Source organism: Chiloscyllium punctatum, chromosome 4 (genome assembly GCF_047496795.1).
Source record: "Chiloscyllium punctatum isolate Juve2018m chromosome 4, sChiPun1.3, whole genome shotgun sequence".
NCBI lineage: Eukaryota > Metazoa > Chordata > Chondrichthyes > Orectolobiformes > Hemiscylliidae > Chiloscyllium > Chiloscyllium punctatum.
The window spans coordinates 69,214,117-69,229,815 of record NC_092742.1 but is presented as its reverse complement, the minus strand read 5'-3'; the positions used below and the strand labels follow the sequence as shown (position 1 = coordinate 69,229,815).

Here is a 15,699-nt window from a genome sequence, read left to right as displayed (position 1 = left end):
CATTGCACTTCACTACATTAAATTTCATATGATGGTGTCAACTAACTCCACCAGCTTGTTTGTATGCTCTTGTCATTAACAATCACCCTCAATGTCCACTGTTCCTCCCAGGTTTTTGTCATCTGCAAATTTTGAAGTTGTTCCCTGTATACCCAAACCAAGGTCATTTGTAAATTAAGAAAAGCCACGGTCCTAGTAATGACATTTTTGGAGCCTTGCTGTATACCTCCTCCAATCTGGAAACAACTGTTAACCATCATAATTTCATCCCATGGGTTTCAGTTTTGCTGGCACTTATTATATGGTTATATATGCTGCTATAATATGCCACTTAATCAAATGCTTGTCTAACATTACCACAAAAAAATTGAAGGAACAAATAATTGACATTTATATGTCAAGTACAGTATATGTATCCAAATATGTACCAAATAAGCTGTGAGCATGACTTTATCCTTGGTTGAATATACTTCTGACCAGGTTGTTTCTTCCAAAATGTTACGATATACACTATTAACTGACTGTCTTGAACATATGTGGTTAAAAAATTGCGTATTTGAAACGATGCTTTCTATGTTAATAAATATGAAATCTTAATTAATTATCAACAATATTTAATTCTGTACTGGAAGGTTGTAAACCTTTAATGTTTGTTGTATTTTATTTCAGTATAGTGACCGCTTAAAAACTATTTAGTCATCTCAACGAGAACAGGAGGTCTGAGTCTGAACTTTCATGATTAACAACTTTCATGATTAACATTTGTTTTACTGATATAGTTGTTTTAAAACTAGACCTGATATTTTTGTTGTGCTTTCTGCAGGGTTAGTCAGCAGAGTAAAACAAATCGTATGATAGCAGATAATCTTGCCATTTGTTTTTGGCCTACCTTCCTGAGACCAGATGGCCTGACCAATGCTGCAGTGAATCAGTCTGCAATTGAGACGTTTATTCAGCAATACCAGTTCCTCTTTTATGATGGAGAAATTGTAGAAACAGTCACTCCTCCTGAGGAGCCTTGCACAGGTCAGTTGGTAGAACCATTGTTACCACTGCCGTCGTTGCCACCACCGCCAGCATCTCAACAGTTTCAAACACAGATGCAGACAGATCAGCTTGATATCATATGAGCAAAATAACAAGAGATATCATTATAGAAGCACTAAACTGGGTATTTGACAGTCCAATTGCTAAAGTTTGGAAGACCTAAAGTGATTACGCATTTGCAAACTATAGTAGCAACATTGCTTTAAGATCAATTTAGCATTCCTTTCTTCACTTACCAAAGGAGACAGTTGTAAGTGTGGATATTAATGGAATTTCTAAAATGACTGTGTATAAAACAAACTGGCTGCAATAAATACATTCCACTTGCTGCATGAAAGAAAAGCATTCTTGACAGTTTCTGTGGATTTTTTTTTGTGTGGTTGTTTTCTTCACAAACCTTTTGACAGTTGTGAATAACAGAGTTTATGTATACACTAAATTGTACAAAATGAAGTCAAATATATTTCTCAGTCAACAATATAATATAAAAATATTCCAACTGGATTTGACCTTTTATTTGTGCTGTTTGGGGAGTCATTGTGTTTGTGTCCTTACATATTTGTGTGGGTGGGTAGATGGACATGCTGTCATTAGCAGCCTCCCAACATTTGCACTGCTTCTGAAAATGTAGTTTTAAGAAAAAAATACCAGGTGTACTATAAAAGACTTGATGTCTACTGCACCTTCTGTTTACTGGTAATAGAACTGTGGTGATTCTTTTTGTTATTGGAAGAATCCATTTATTTTAATGATCAACAGCACAATAAGGATCAGTTCAAGAGAAAAAAAACTGAGCTTAAAATTACCATCATTTTATCCTGTATGTCTTATTGCATTTGTTTCATTTAAAGGATAAAATGTAGACTTTTATAGTATCCTTAATTGTTGAAAAATAATGCATGTGTTTAATTCATGGTTGGTCTTGTACCTTATCCTAATGCATTTTTAGAAATAATTTTCCTCTTTGGAATGAAAGAGGAAAATATTGGGTGTATAGAAAAGTCATTTTTCATATGAGATTGTAAATCTTTCCATAATCTTCAATTATATGGCTTTCACATGTTGTGTTTGCAAAAAAGATGGTGTATTAAATAGCTACAAGTGCTGCTTGTTTCTGTTAACTCATTTTAATGTGACCCTTACAAGTAACCTGTTATGACTTAAATATTGCTAACATAGCAATAAATATTTTGGGTATTGGGAATTACACACAGTTCATGTATAATTTTGTAAAGCTTGTATTCCTGTTACTTCCTGTGGTATTTTGTACTAAAATTTATTTAGAATATTATTTTAGCTTACATTGTTCAAATTATATGTATGTAACAACTTGTTTTAAAAAGAAAACACTTTTTTCAAATCGGTACCCATTTTGCTGTAAAATGATTCTGCTTTAAGTAGAAGGTTTGTTAATTTGAGTAAGTGCTGTAAGTTTTCCTGAAAGTTAATGTAAAATAAATTGGTGAGCTGGATGGAATGTAATCAGTATTTGATGGGGAAACTGGCTGTATGAATAGCATCAATTCTACTTTAGTTCTGGAACAGTCAATTAATGTTTGCAACTATTTGCAGATATTATCAGAATACTATTCTTTTCAGAGAATTGTTAATCATTTGAAACACATTCTGCTGCTAGTATATGTTTTGTGTAGGTTTGGGTGCTAGTTGACTATGAAAACAACTCAATTTGCTCAGTGTTGTTAATTGCCTCAGTGGGACTGACGTGAAAACTCTTAAGATTTTGGCATCAGCTACAATGTATTATAGTAAATAAATCATTTGAGAAGCAAATCTTAAGAGTTTGTACTCCACTTTCCTTAATAAAATCTTTTTTCTATGAACTGTGGCACTGCTGAAAATGGCATTTTTTTGCATATTGCACCATTCTTCATAAAACATCTAAATTACACCAAAGAGCATGTATACTGCAGGTGACATTTAACCTTCTTAACCAAAGATCGAGGGTTTGTTTTTCTCGATTGATAGATATATCCAAGTAATAGTGGAACTACTTGTGGTTGTTATAACTTGCTAGCTTAGAGTTTGAATCCTGTATTGAGTGCCTACATGAGCTACTGACCATTATTGGAACAACCTACAGTACTTCATAGCAGAGACATCTACTATTCACTACCTTAAAAAACCTAACACTTAGATTGTTTTAAATGTTCAGTTTAGGACTTTAAAGGTACAATATCAAATTAACATAACGAACTGTACCTTTATATCCTGAGTAGGATTGGCAAGTTTGGTCCCTATAAGGTGAGTTAATTCTGAAATCCGTGCCATTCTTACTTCTAAAATTGACAATTCTAAGGCACTTCTGGCCCCTCTCATTCTACCATTTACAAACCTGTGGTCACCAAAAACTTGATGCAATGTAGGACAGAGGCAGAAAATCATTAATTGTCGCTCCTATTTCTCTCTCCCTCTCGTGGTCTCTCTCTCTCTCTCCTCCCACCCCAGCCCCACCTGCAAGTTAAGCAATGCCTTGATTTTAAAGTTCTTGTGCATGTTTTCAAATCCCTCCAATGTCTCAACCATCCATATCTCTCAACTCCTGCAGTCTCACGATACTCCAGAAAAGGAAATGAAGTGCTGTAAGTCTAAGATAAAATAGAAAATGTCAGACATAGCCAGATATTTCAGGTTTCTGGCCTTTCATCTGAATTGAGGAAAGAGATCCAATAGATTTTAGGTAAAGGTGTGTTGAGTCAGTGTGGTGGGCCTGAAGGAAAGAGGAAAGGCGCCATCTTTGTTAGACTGAAGGCGGCTGCAGAAGCACCCCTCTGTTCCCCTAAATATTGAGTCTCCTACCACTACAGTCCTAACCACCGTTTCCTCCCCACTCTGTGCAGCTGAGTATCCCATAGTGCTTGTGGTGGAAAAGTACTATGGAAACAGGAGGGGCTTTTGAGATGATTGAAGAGTGGGCTATAGTATCCTGTCAGAATGTCAAAAGAATGTGACAGAATCTATGAGATATCTGCACTTCTCCAGCAGCACACCAATTTGAATAGTTCCATTATTGAATGGAAAACAAAGTTCTGAAATGCCCTTCCCAAATCTCTGTCCCTCACTTTCTTGTTTAAGTTGTTCCTTCAAACTTATCTCTTTGACCATGCTTTTGGTCATATCCTAAAACTGTATTCTTATTTAGTGGATTTTGTTTTGATAACTCCACAGTGAAGTTCCTTGGCATCTTATGCTATGTTAGACATCTTGTATGTTAATACTGGTTAAATGGGCAGCAGTGGTATATTAGAGATTAATTAATCAGCTCACTGCCTGTACAATAAATTGGTAGTACCATTTGTGGAAAAACTGAAATTTTGGTAGCAAATTAATTTGCAAGTGTTCTCATGGATAGAAGAATCTTTAACTTGGACAATATTTATTCAGTTGAAGCAATTATTTTCTGAACTAAGTGCAGCTTCATATTCCTGAACAGTTTAGTTATTGGCAGTCATATGTAGAAACTTGGAAACAGTAAAAAAAAAAGCTGAAATATTTAGCATGATGCTAGGTTATAACAATGAATTTTCTGCAAAAAGATTTTAAAAAGGTGAGGATGATACTGTTACTGACTTGTAAAGTGGCAGTACTGAGGAGCATCCAGGAGAACGAGAGTTACATGGATAGCACCTGGAGTGTAAAAGGGTGCAGAGGAGAGGGAATGGGTGACAATCTCATGAGGCATAAATTGAAGCAGATAGTGCAGGAGTTCCCAAAGGCAATCCGAATTGCCAATCGATACTCTGTGCTGAGTTCTGGTATTTGTGATAATGCCTTAGGGATTTGCAAAACCTGCAGCACTGTGTGACACTCAGCTACACAGAGTGGGGAGGAAATGGTGGTTAGGACTGTAGTGGTAGAAGATTTAGTAGGGGAACAGAGAGGTGCTTCTGCAGCTGCTCTAGTGACAACAGGGAGGCGTGGCACCTCTCTGGTTACTGAGCAACTACAGGACATTTTGGGAAGGGTAAAGGAACTAGCCAGTGGTTGTGGCACATGGTATTGATGAGGGTAAGAAGAGGGATGAGATCCTGAAGGCTGAATTTAGGGAGTTAGGAGCCAGATTGAAAGCTAGGACCTCAAAGGTAGTAATCTCCAGATTACTGCCTGTGCCATGTGCTGATGAGACTATGGATTTGCCAAATAAGGTAGTTTAATACATGGCTGGGAGAGTGGTATAGAAGGGAGGGTTTTAGATTTCTGAATAACTGGAACCGTTTCTGGGTAAGATGGGATCTGTTCAAGAGGGATGATCTTCACCCAAATTGTGACAGGACCAATATTCTTGTGGTTGGTTTTGCTAGCACTGTTGAACGGACTTTAAATTGGTTTGGCAGGGGGTGGGAACCTCAGGGGAGGATCTGAGTTAGCTAGAGTGGGTGCGGGTGTAAGGAAAAAGGGAATCAAGGTACTAAATAAAAGAAAAAGCTGAATAGTGTGGCACTAAGATGAGTGGAAACCAGTGAATGGCAGAAAAAGTGTTTTAAAGAAAGGTTCTTCTGGTGGAGGTATTAAGATTCAAAAAGGTATAAAAATTAGCATAAGGGTACTTTACCTGAATGCTCATACAATTTGACAAGATAAATGAGTTTGGGTATGGATATGATTTAGTGGCCATTGCAGAGGCACAGTTGCAGGGTGGTCACAAATATCCAGGGATATCAGACTACTCAGAAGGATAGATAGGAAGGAAAGTGAGATAGTGTAGCTCTGATACTTGAGGATGACATCAAGGAGGAGTTCATTGACTATATCTGCGATAATTTCCTCAAACAGTATGAAATGGAATCTGTAAGGGAACAAACTATCCTAGATCTGGTGCAGTGTAATGAGACAAATAATTAATTATCTCAAAGTTGGGGATCCTCTCAGAAGGAGTGGTCTCAGTATGGTTGTCTTTAAAATACAGTTGGAGGATGAGCAGGTAAAATCCAATACTAGAGTCTTGTGCTTAAACAAAGGAGACTGCAATGGGATGAGAGAGGAGTTGGCGATGGTAGATTGGGAGCAAAGACAATATGGTGGGACAGTTGAAGAGCAAGGAAGGAATTTCAAAGTGATATTTCACAGTGCTCAACAAAAGTGTATACCAGTGAAATGAAAGGACTGTAGAAAAAGGGATGATTAGCCATGGATCACTGTGAAAATACATTCCTTTATAAAATTGAAAGCTAATGCATACAAAGTGGCAAAAGTTAGTGGAAAGCTAGAGGGTTGGGAAATCTTTAAAGGTCAACAGAAAACAATGAAAAATATTATAAACGTAAGATATATTATGAACTATCTTACTCTCATAATCTAAAACATAGCAAAAGTTTCTACAAATCTATAAATTGAAAAAGTGTGGCTGTGGTAAACATTGGTGTTTTAGAGGATAAGAAAGGGGATTTAATAATGGGGAATGAGGAAATGGCCGAAGCATTGGACAGGTATTTCTGTCGGTCTTTACAATGGAAGATGCAAATAACATGCCAACAATTGATGACAAGGAGGCTGTGGCAGGTGAGGACCGAGAAATGATCATTATCACCAAAGAGGTAGTGTTGGGTAAGCTAATGGGGTGAAAGATAGGCCAGTCTCCTTGCCCTGATGGAATGCATCCCAGGATACTAAAAGAGATGGTGGGGAAATAGCAAATGCGCTGGTGGTAATTTACCAAAAGTTGTTGGACTCTGGGACAGTTCCAACAGATTGAAAAACAGCAAATGTGACATCACTGTTTGAAAAGGTGGTAGAATCTACAGAAGTTAAACTAACATTAAGGAAGAAATAGCAAGATATTTGGATAGAAGTTGTCCTGTTGGGCAGATGCAGTATGAGTTCATGAATGCAGGTCATATTTAACTTATTTATTAGGATTCTTTGAGGACATTATGAGCACTGTGGGCAATGGGGAACTGGTTGATGTGGTACATTTGGATTTCCAGAAGTTATTCAACAAGCTGCCACAGAAAAGGTTGCTACATAAGATGAAGTGCTTAGTGTTCTGGGTAATGTTTTAGCCTGGATAGAGAATTCATTAACCACCAGAAAGCAAATAGTAGGGATACATGAGTGGTTTTCTAGTTGGCTAGTGGTATGCCTCCGGTGTGTTGGGACCGCAATTGTTTATAATTTGCATAGATGATTTGGAGTTAGAGACGAAGTGTCGTGTGTGAAAGTTTGCAGATGGCACTTAAGACAAGTGGTAGAGCAAAGTGTACAGAGGGACATAGATAGGCAAGGGTCTGGCAAATAGAGTACAATGTTGGTAAATGTCATCCATTTTGGTAGAATAACAATAAAACTGACTATTACTAAAATTTTTAGCAAGCTGCTGTGCAGAGGGACTTTGATGTCCTTGTGCATGAATAACATGGTTATTCATCGTTCACAGAAGGCAAATGGAATATTATCCTTCATTGCTGGAGTTTACAAACAGGGAGGTTACGCTGTAGCTGTATAGGGTGCTGGTGAGGTCACACCTGGCGTACCTTGTACAGTTTTGGTCTCCTTACTTGAGAAGGATGTACTGGCACTAGAGGGAGTGCAGAGGACCTTCACTAGGTTGATTCCAGATTGAGAGGTTTGGTTTATGAGGAGAGATTGAGTAGACTGGGACTCGACTCATTGGAATTTAGAAGAATGGGCGATGAATCTTACAGAAACATATAAAATTTTGGATGTAGGTTTGCTTGATGAGCTGGAAGGTTCATTTCCAGATGTTTCGTTACCGTACTAGGTAACATCTTCAGTGGGCCTCAGGCGGATGAGGAAGGACACCACTTCGACTGGGACAACACATCCATCCTAGGACAAGCCAAACAAAGACACGCTTGAGAATTCCTAGAGGCATAGCATTTCAACCAGAACTCTATCAATAATCACATGGAGGTAGATCCCATCTACCATCCCCTGAGAAAAGGAACTGGAAGTGACTTCACCACAGGAAATGACATAACCACAGGGAATGACATCACCAACCCAAAGAAACCCAAACACAAATAGAAAGCAGGAATTTTCAGCATTGCTTCGCCTGAGGCCCACTGAAGATGTTACCGAGTAGGGTAATGAAAATTGGAACCTTCCAACTTAGCGAGCAAGCCTACATCCAAAAAGACCTCAACCTGAGCTACAAATCTTCTCAAAACATATAAAATTATGAAGGTAACAGATAAGATAGAAGCAGGGAGGTTGTTTCCATTGATGGGTGAAACTAGAACTAGAAGGCATAGCCTCAAAATTAGGGGAAACAGATTCAGGACTGAGTTGGGGAAGAATGTCTTCTCCTAGAAGGTTGTGAATCTGTGGAATTCCCTGCCCAGTGAAGCAGTTGAGGCGACCTCATTGAATGTTTTTAAGGCAAAGATAGATTTTTGAACCATAAAGGAATTAAGAGTGAATTATGGTGAGTGGGTGGGTAAGTCAAGTTGAGTCCACGAAAGGGTCAGCCACAATTTTATTGGATGACGGAGCAGACTCGAGGCACCAGATGGCTGATACCTGCTTTTTTTTTATTATGTTTTTTATGTTAGTAATGCCATTCCTCACTCATCTTAAACCCTTCACACATCATCTTTCAATACAAGAATAAGAGGTGCGACACCTGGCGTTTTGCCATCTCCTCCTCACTGTTCAATGTTCCAAATATTCCTTCAGGATATGGACCAGGAGCAGGCAAGTGGGACTAGTTTAGTTTGGAATTATGTTTGGCGTGGTTGGACTGAATGGTCTGTTTCCATCCTGTATGACACTATGTGCACTAAATTGGCTGCTCAATGCAGTCTGCTGTACTTGGGAGAGACTAAATACAGATTGGGTGGCTGTTTTGCAGAAAATTTCTATTCAGTATGCAAGTATCACCCCATGCTTTTGTTAACCTGTCATTTTAATTATCCACCTTGTTCCCATGCTGACCTCTCTTTGACCTCCTGCATGTTCCAAGGTAGCTCAGTGGAAACTCAAACTACAAAACCTCATCTTTCATTTAAGCATTTAACAGCCTTCCAGTTCTAGTATTGAGAACACCATTTCAGATTATAACCTCTGCCCCACTTTATTTCTACTTTTGCTTCATTTTACTCTTCTTTTGATTTTGGATATGTTTATCATTGTGCTATTCCCACCACCTCTAGATCATCATCTGATCCATTACATGACGTAATGGCAGACGAACACGGACACCGGAGACACATTGTCCTTGTGGACCGTACTGTTTATCTACATTACTTTGATCTTCAAACAGTGACAGTGGGCCCATTTTCTGAACTGACTAGGGTCTCTCTGCTGCCATAGTCCGGAAAATACCGACATTGTCAGAGTCTGTGCTGACTAAACTTAAAGGCTGATTTAAAGTCCTCCAATGAGACACTGAGGAGGCTTTTTCCTGGTTCTGTTACTATGCAGTCTGGACAAATACATAAGTAAGTACAATTTCCTCTGGGTTTGCACAATTATTCCTTTTGTTATCTCTTCTGTCTTCGATCTGAATACAAACCTCCCCTTTTTTTGTACCCATCTTACTCTTTCATAGTCCCACCTCCTCCTTGCTTTTACTTTCCAAATTTTCCCAGTTCTTAATAGTCTTCATGTTAAATCTGTTTCTCTCTTCACATCCATTGTGGATATACTTAACAGTTTCTGTTTTTATTTCAGATTTGCAGCATCTACCTTTGTTAAAATGTTCCTCATTGGTGTAAAGGGATGAGCTGAAGTTGTTCAAAGTGCTATATAAATACATGTTTATTTTGCTTCAATGTATTTCAAATTAGTCAATATATGTTAACAGATGCACTGGAAAAACATTGATTTATATCAGGAATATTTTGGCTGGGTAATTGGAAAAAAGACCATGGATGGAGCATCATCACCAGTTAGAATACCATTTTATTAAAGAATATTTACTTCTGTGTAAGTACAAGATGGATTATCTGGGAAATAATACAATGTGATAGTTAGCCATAGGCATATGAACTAACTGAGATGGGCATTAAAACTGAAAAGCACAATAAAACTTTGATGCGGTAATTTATTGATGTATTTCTTGTATCCAACAGATTTCATTGAACAATCTACTGAATTCTTTAACAGTGTATCATGTAGGTTAGATGAAGGGGAACCAATAGAGGTGATACATTGGATTTTCGTAATGTGTTTGATAAGGTGCCTCAAGTAAGGGGCTAATTAATAAGATAAGACCCCCATGGTGTGCAGATAGTACATTAGCAGAGGTAAAGAATTGGCTAATTAATAGAAGACAGCGTTGGGATAGATAGGGCTCATAGGGAATCAGTGCTGGGGTCACAATTATTTACAATGTATATTAATGACTTTGATGAGTGAAGTAACTATACTATTGTCAAGTCTGTGGATTACACAAAATAGTTGGTCAACATTATCATTCTGGGGTTGTAATGTTGCAGGTCAAATATTGCCCATCTCAGCATTACTTGATTATATGGTAAGGATGGCACAAAGAGTCTGTGGGGAGATGTGGGCAGTGAGTGGGCAAAACTTGGCAGATAGAATTTCATGTGGGAAGTTGTAAGGTTATGCAGTTTGGCAGGAAGAATAGCATTACTGAGCTTTTTTTTAGATTAGATTCCCTACAGTATGGAAACAGGCCCTTAGGCCAACAAGTCCACACCGACCCTCTGAAGAACAACCCACCCAGACCTATTGCCCTATGTTTACCCCTGACCAATGTACCTAACACTACGGGCAATTGAGCATAGCCAGTTCACCTAACCTGCACATCTTTGGACTGTGGGAGGAAACCGGAGCACCCGGAGGAAACTCACGCAGACAGTTGCCTAAGGCGGAAATTGAACCTGGCGCTGTGAGGCAACAGTGCTAACCACTGAGCCACCGGGCTGCCTCAAATTTAAATGGAGAAAGTCTGCAGAAAGCTTCAGCCCAGCAGGATTTGAGAGTCCTTGTGCATGAATCACAAAAAGCTAGCATCCAAATTCAACTAATATGGAAGGCAAATGGACTGTTGGTTTTTTTAGTGATACAGGATGCTGAAGTGTCCTTTATACTTGGAAGAGGCTGTGGAAGGTAGGTACAAAGACAAAAGAGACAAGGAGTAATGTATCTAAATTTGCTGATGACACAAAGCTGGATGGAAATGCATTATGTGAGGAGGAGCATGTCAAGTGGTATAGACAGGTAAAGTGAGGAGATAGATGATGTGAGATTTAGAAAACTGCGAGGTTCTTCACTTTGACTGTTCAAATAAAAGTGCAGAATATGGTTGTAAAGATATGACACTTGTACGTGTTGATGTTCAGCTGGACTTGGATGGGCTCATACAAGAAATGCTGAAAACTGTCATTAAGGTACAACAAGCAATTCAGAAGACAAATGCCATGTTAGTCTTTATTGTAAGAGGATTGGAGAACAAGAACAAAGAAGTCTTGCTACACTTACATAGCATTTTGGTGAGACTAAACCCAGAATACTCTGTGCAGTTTTTGTCTCTATATTTGGGGAAGAACTAAATTGGTGGCTGAGATAACAATGTTGACCTATGACGAGGGATTGGATAAATTGGGTTTACATTCTCTAGAATTTAGAAGAAACAAGAATTGATCGAATTGAAACATTCGCGATTCTGAGTAGGCTTGACAAGGTAGACATTGGAAGGTTGCTTCCCCTGCTTGGGGAATCTAAAATTTGGAGATGGGGTTATTGGTGCACAGTTTCAGGCTAAGAGCGTCATTTAAAAGTAACATAAAGAGAAATGTCTTCATTCTAAGTGTTGGGAACTTTAGGAATTCTCATCCTCAGAAAATTATAGAAGCAACATCTTTGAATATATGACAGACAGAGTTTTGTTCTCTCAGGGAATAAGGGGGTACAGGGAACAAGCAGGAAAGTGTAATTCAAGCCAAAGATCACTCAGGATTATAGTGACTAGTGGAATGGGCTCAATGGGCCACATAACCTACTCCTGTCCCTGTTTCATATGTTCTACATTCCTATGACTTGTGGAGAGACTTGACTTTTAGTAAATTAAATACTACAAAAAATGTCACGATCCTTTATAAGCCAATGACTAAATAGTTAAGAATTCAAAAGTGCAGTAGTGAGAGGCTTCAAGTGAGGGTCTTCTCGGGATAAATAGAGAAATAAATGGTTTGGGAAGGGCATAGGGAATGTAGGTGGAGCGAATAACAAATGATCAGAGATTGCCATATCAGCAAGGCCACTTGACATAATTGGAAAGAAAAGGTGACTGTGAATATGACTATGTGAGTTTAAATGGTTTTATATTTAACGGGTAAAAGTAAAAGCAAGAAGAGTTTATCTGCAAATTGAAATCACCAAGGATGGGAAGTCATTTGTTGCAGAGGTAGCAGAAAAAGCATTGGTGATGACTTGATGAGAATTTTGTGTGATACGTGTTGGGTGGGAAGAGAGACCTCACACCTTTTTCCAACAAAGAGACCTTGGAGTATAGGTTCATAGTTCCTTGAAAGTGAAGTTGCAGATAGATAGAATAGTGAAAAAGGGGTTTTGTATGCTTTCCTTTATTCATCAGAGCATTGAGTATAGGAATTGGGGGGCCATGTTGCAACTGTACAGGACATTGGTTAGGCCACTTTTGGAGTACTGTGTGCAATTCTGGTCTCCTTTCTATAGGAAGAATGTTGTGAAACTTGAAAATGTTCAGAAAAGATTTTCAAGGATGTTGCCACGTTTGGAGGATTTGAGGGAGAGGTTGAACAGGATGGGGCTGTTTTCTCTGGAGCGTTAGAGGCTGAGGGGTGACCTTGTGGAAGTTTAGAAAATCATGAGGGGCATGGAAAGAATAAATAGACCAAGTCTTTTTCTTGGGGTAGGGAGTCCAGACTTGAGGGCATAGGTTTAGGGTGAGAGGGAAAGATTTAAAAGGGACCTAAGGGGCAAATTTTTCACATAGAGAGCGGTGCATGTATGGAATGAGTTGCCAGAGGAAATAGTGGAGGTTAGTACAATTACAAAATTTAAAAGGCACATGGGTAGGTATATGGGTTGGAAGGGTTTTGAGGGATACGGGCCAAATACTGGCAAATGGGACTAAATTAGGTTAGAATATCTGGTCAGCATGGATGAGTTGGACCAAAGGGTCTGTTTCTGTGCTGTGCATCTCTCTTGATTCTGTGTCAGTCTGGTGTATACATGTTTAGAAAGTGCTGTTAAAGAAGCATATTTAAGTGTGATTTAAGAGGAATTATGATGCATGCGTGAGGGATGGGTAGAGGGTCAGGATGTGAAGAGGTGATTAGAATGTGGATATTAGCATCGACCAATTGAGCCAAATGCCCATCTTCATGTTGCAAAGCCAAATCTCCTTTAAAGACCAATTTATAAAACAAATATTTTACCTTGTTTTCTTTTAATTATTTTTGTCAAAATTGAGCATTGATTATTTGGGGATGACTCATCCCACACTTCTGTAAAATTCTGAATTGATTTGAAATTGTGGTGATTCATATTGAGACTTTGTGATGTGTTGCTGCTGCCACCCAGAGGTTAAAGATGACAAGAGCAACAAATGTTTCCATTGCTAATCTAAATTATCCAGGGATTAATATATTCCTGTCAAAAATTTTGCAGGAGCATAATCCTGTGCACAATGTTAATTTTGTAGCCTTTTGCCTTTAATATTTCTTGAAAAAAGTTACTTATTACGAACAAAATTTTAAAAATGAAATATTCAATTTTAGGAACAACTTCAGACTGAATTGAAGTAAACTTCATATGAAATATGTTTATATGAAATTGATTTATGTAATTAATAGTAGTCAGTACCTTTTTAGACATTTTATCGGGAGTTATGTTAGGTAAAATATGATCTGTTATCATCATGGTTTTAGTTCTTGAGCTGACCAGCATTAAATTACTCTGATAATTGATTTCAACAAGTCCACACCAACCCTCCAGAGAGTAACCCACCCAAACTCCTTTTCCCTCTGACGAATGCACCTAACACTACGGGCAATTTAGCATGGCCAATTCACCTAACCTGCACATCTTTAGACTGTAGGAGGAATCCGGAGCAAATCCATACAGACATGGGGAGAATGTGCAAACTCCAATCGCCCAAGGTTGAAATCAAACCTGGGACCCTCGTGCTGTGAGGCAGCAGTGCTAACCACTGAGCCACCATGCTGCCCAAAATAGCAGAGAAACCAGTTCTTGACAGTGATGGTAAATAATGCTTTAACCAGATTAATAATTGCCAACAGGAAAAGATTCAAAGAATTATAATAACCAACGACAAAATTAGTTTAGTTGGGATTATGGTCAACATAGACTGGTTGGATGAAAGGGTATGTTTCTGTGCTGTATGACTCTATGATTTTATGACTCACACAATAAGTGAAATGTTAGTGAAGGATTAGGATTTAGATCATATTAAAATGAGAAGAGAAAGAGAAATAAAAGCACAGGTTTTAGCCATGGCAATAGCTTCTTTAATCCACAGTGAGTAAGTGAACATATATGTCCAACTTCATTTTGATTTAGTCCCCTCCATCTTCCTCAACTTTGATGGTCTGCAAACAATTGGAAAACATGGGTGGTGGATAGCAGATAAAGAAAACCATGGGTGATTTGGTGATGGAAAGAAAGCCATTTGTTTGTTGTGATTTCACTTCTGGATATTAAAGAAGAAAAATAGAAATGAATATGAAGGCATATCTTTCAAAGTATGACTCATGTCACTTTCTCAGTTGGTTATTACTCATGCATGTGGTGACAATATTCTCATAGGAAATGCTTCAATGGTTTGTTGGAAAAGTTTACTCTCTAATAAATAAAGTAATAGCAGGCCTGCTCCAATCTCTAGATTGCATATACTTTGAACTCAAGCACCCTCCCTGTCGACGTTGTTAAACATGAGAGGGTACAGAAAAGACTTACAAGGTGTTGTTGGGATTGGAGGATTTGAGCTATTGGGAGAGGCTGAATAGTCTGGGGCTATTTTCCCTGGAGTGTCGGAGGGTGAAGGGTGACCTTATTGAGGTTTATGAAATCATGAGGTAATTGGATAGGGTGAATAAACAAGATCTTTTCCCAGGGTGGGACAGTACAAAACTAGAGGGCATAGGTTTAAGGTGAAAGGGGAAAGATCCAAGGTATCAAACCTCTCTCTCAAGTGATCACGATGCAAGATTCCATTCAATGCCAAACATGATTATTGGTTTGTACACTTAGTCAATGCTTCTCATGAAATCACTACCTTCGGAGTATCACTTGTAAGATGTTACTTCCAGAGACTACCTTTTGGTTCGCCTGTCAGTCAAGGTCTGTTGCATTAGCACGTGGGCAGAATGACAGAAAATCAATGCATATGTATTACTGTTGATATTGTGGTAACAGGCGAAACCAAAGATCGCAATTGGAAAATTCACTGTCTGATGGTAATAGCTCATGGTGAAGGACTTGTGTTCTGTTCAAGAAGTGCCAGGTGAATGTAAGTCAGATCAGTTTTTTGGCTCTATCTATCTATTGAGGAATCTGTCACTACCCAGGCAAAGTCAACTCTGACAGAAATCTATATCGAGATGGCAGTGGAGTAGGTGGCTGAACCTGCAGCTTGTACACTCCTGTCAGCTTTCTTATTTTTACTTCTTTTTTTCTTTAGCTCTTTTTCTTTTTCTTTTTCTT

General features: G+C 38.5%; 1 protein-coding gene across 3 annotated transcripts in view; it reads left to right on the top strand.

Annotated features, from left to right (window-relative positions):
* arhgap5 (Rho GTPase activating protein 5) overlaps positions 1-2,838 on the top strand; it is an 80,734-nt gene extending 77,896 nt beyond the window's left edge. For all 3 annotated transcript variants that reach the window (XM_072568966.1, XM_072568968.1, XM_072568969.1), the window contains exon 7: positions 824-2,838. In XM_072568966.1, coding sequence (XP_072425067.1) covers positions 824-1,130 — 307 coding nt within the window. In that variant the 3' untranslated portion in view covers positions 1,131-2,838. The remainder of the gene's footprint in view (positions 1-823) is intronic.
* The last annotated feature ends 12,861 nt before the right edge of the window (positions 2,839-15,699 follow it).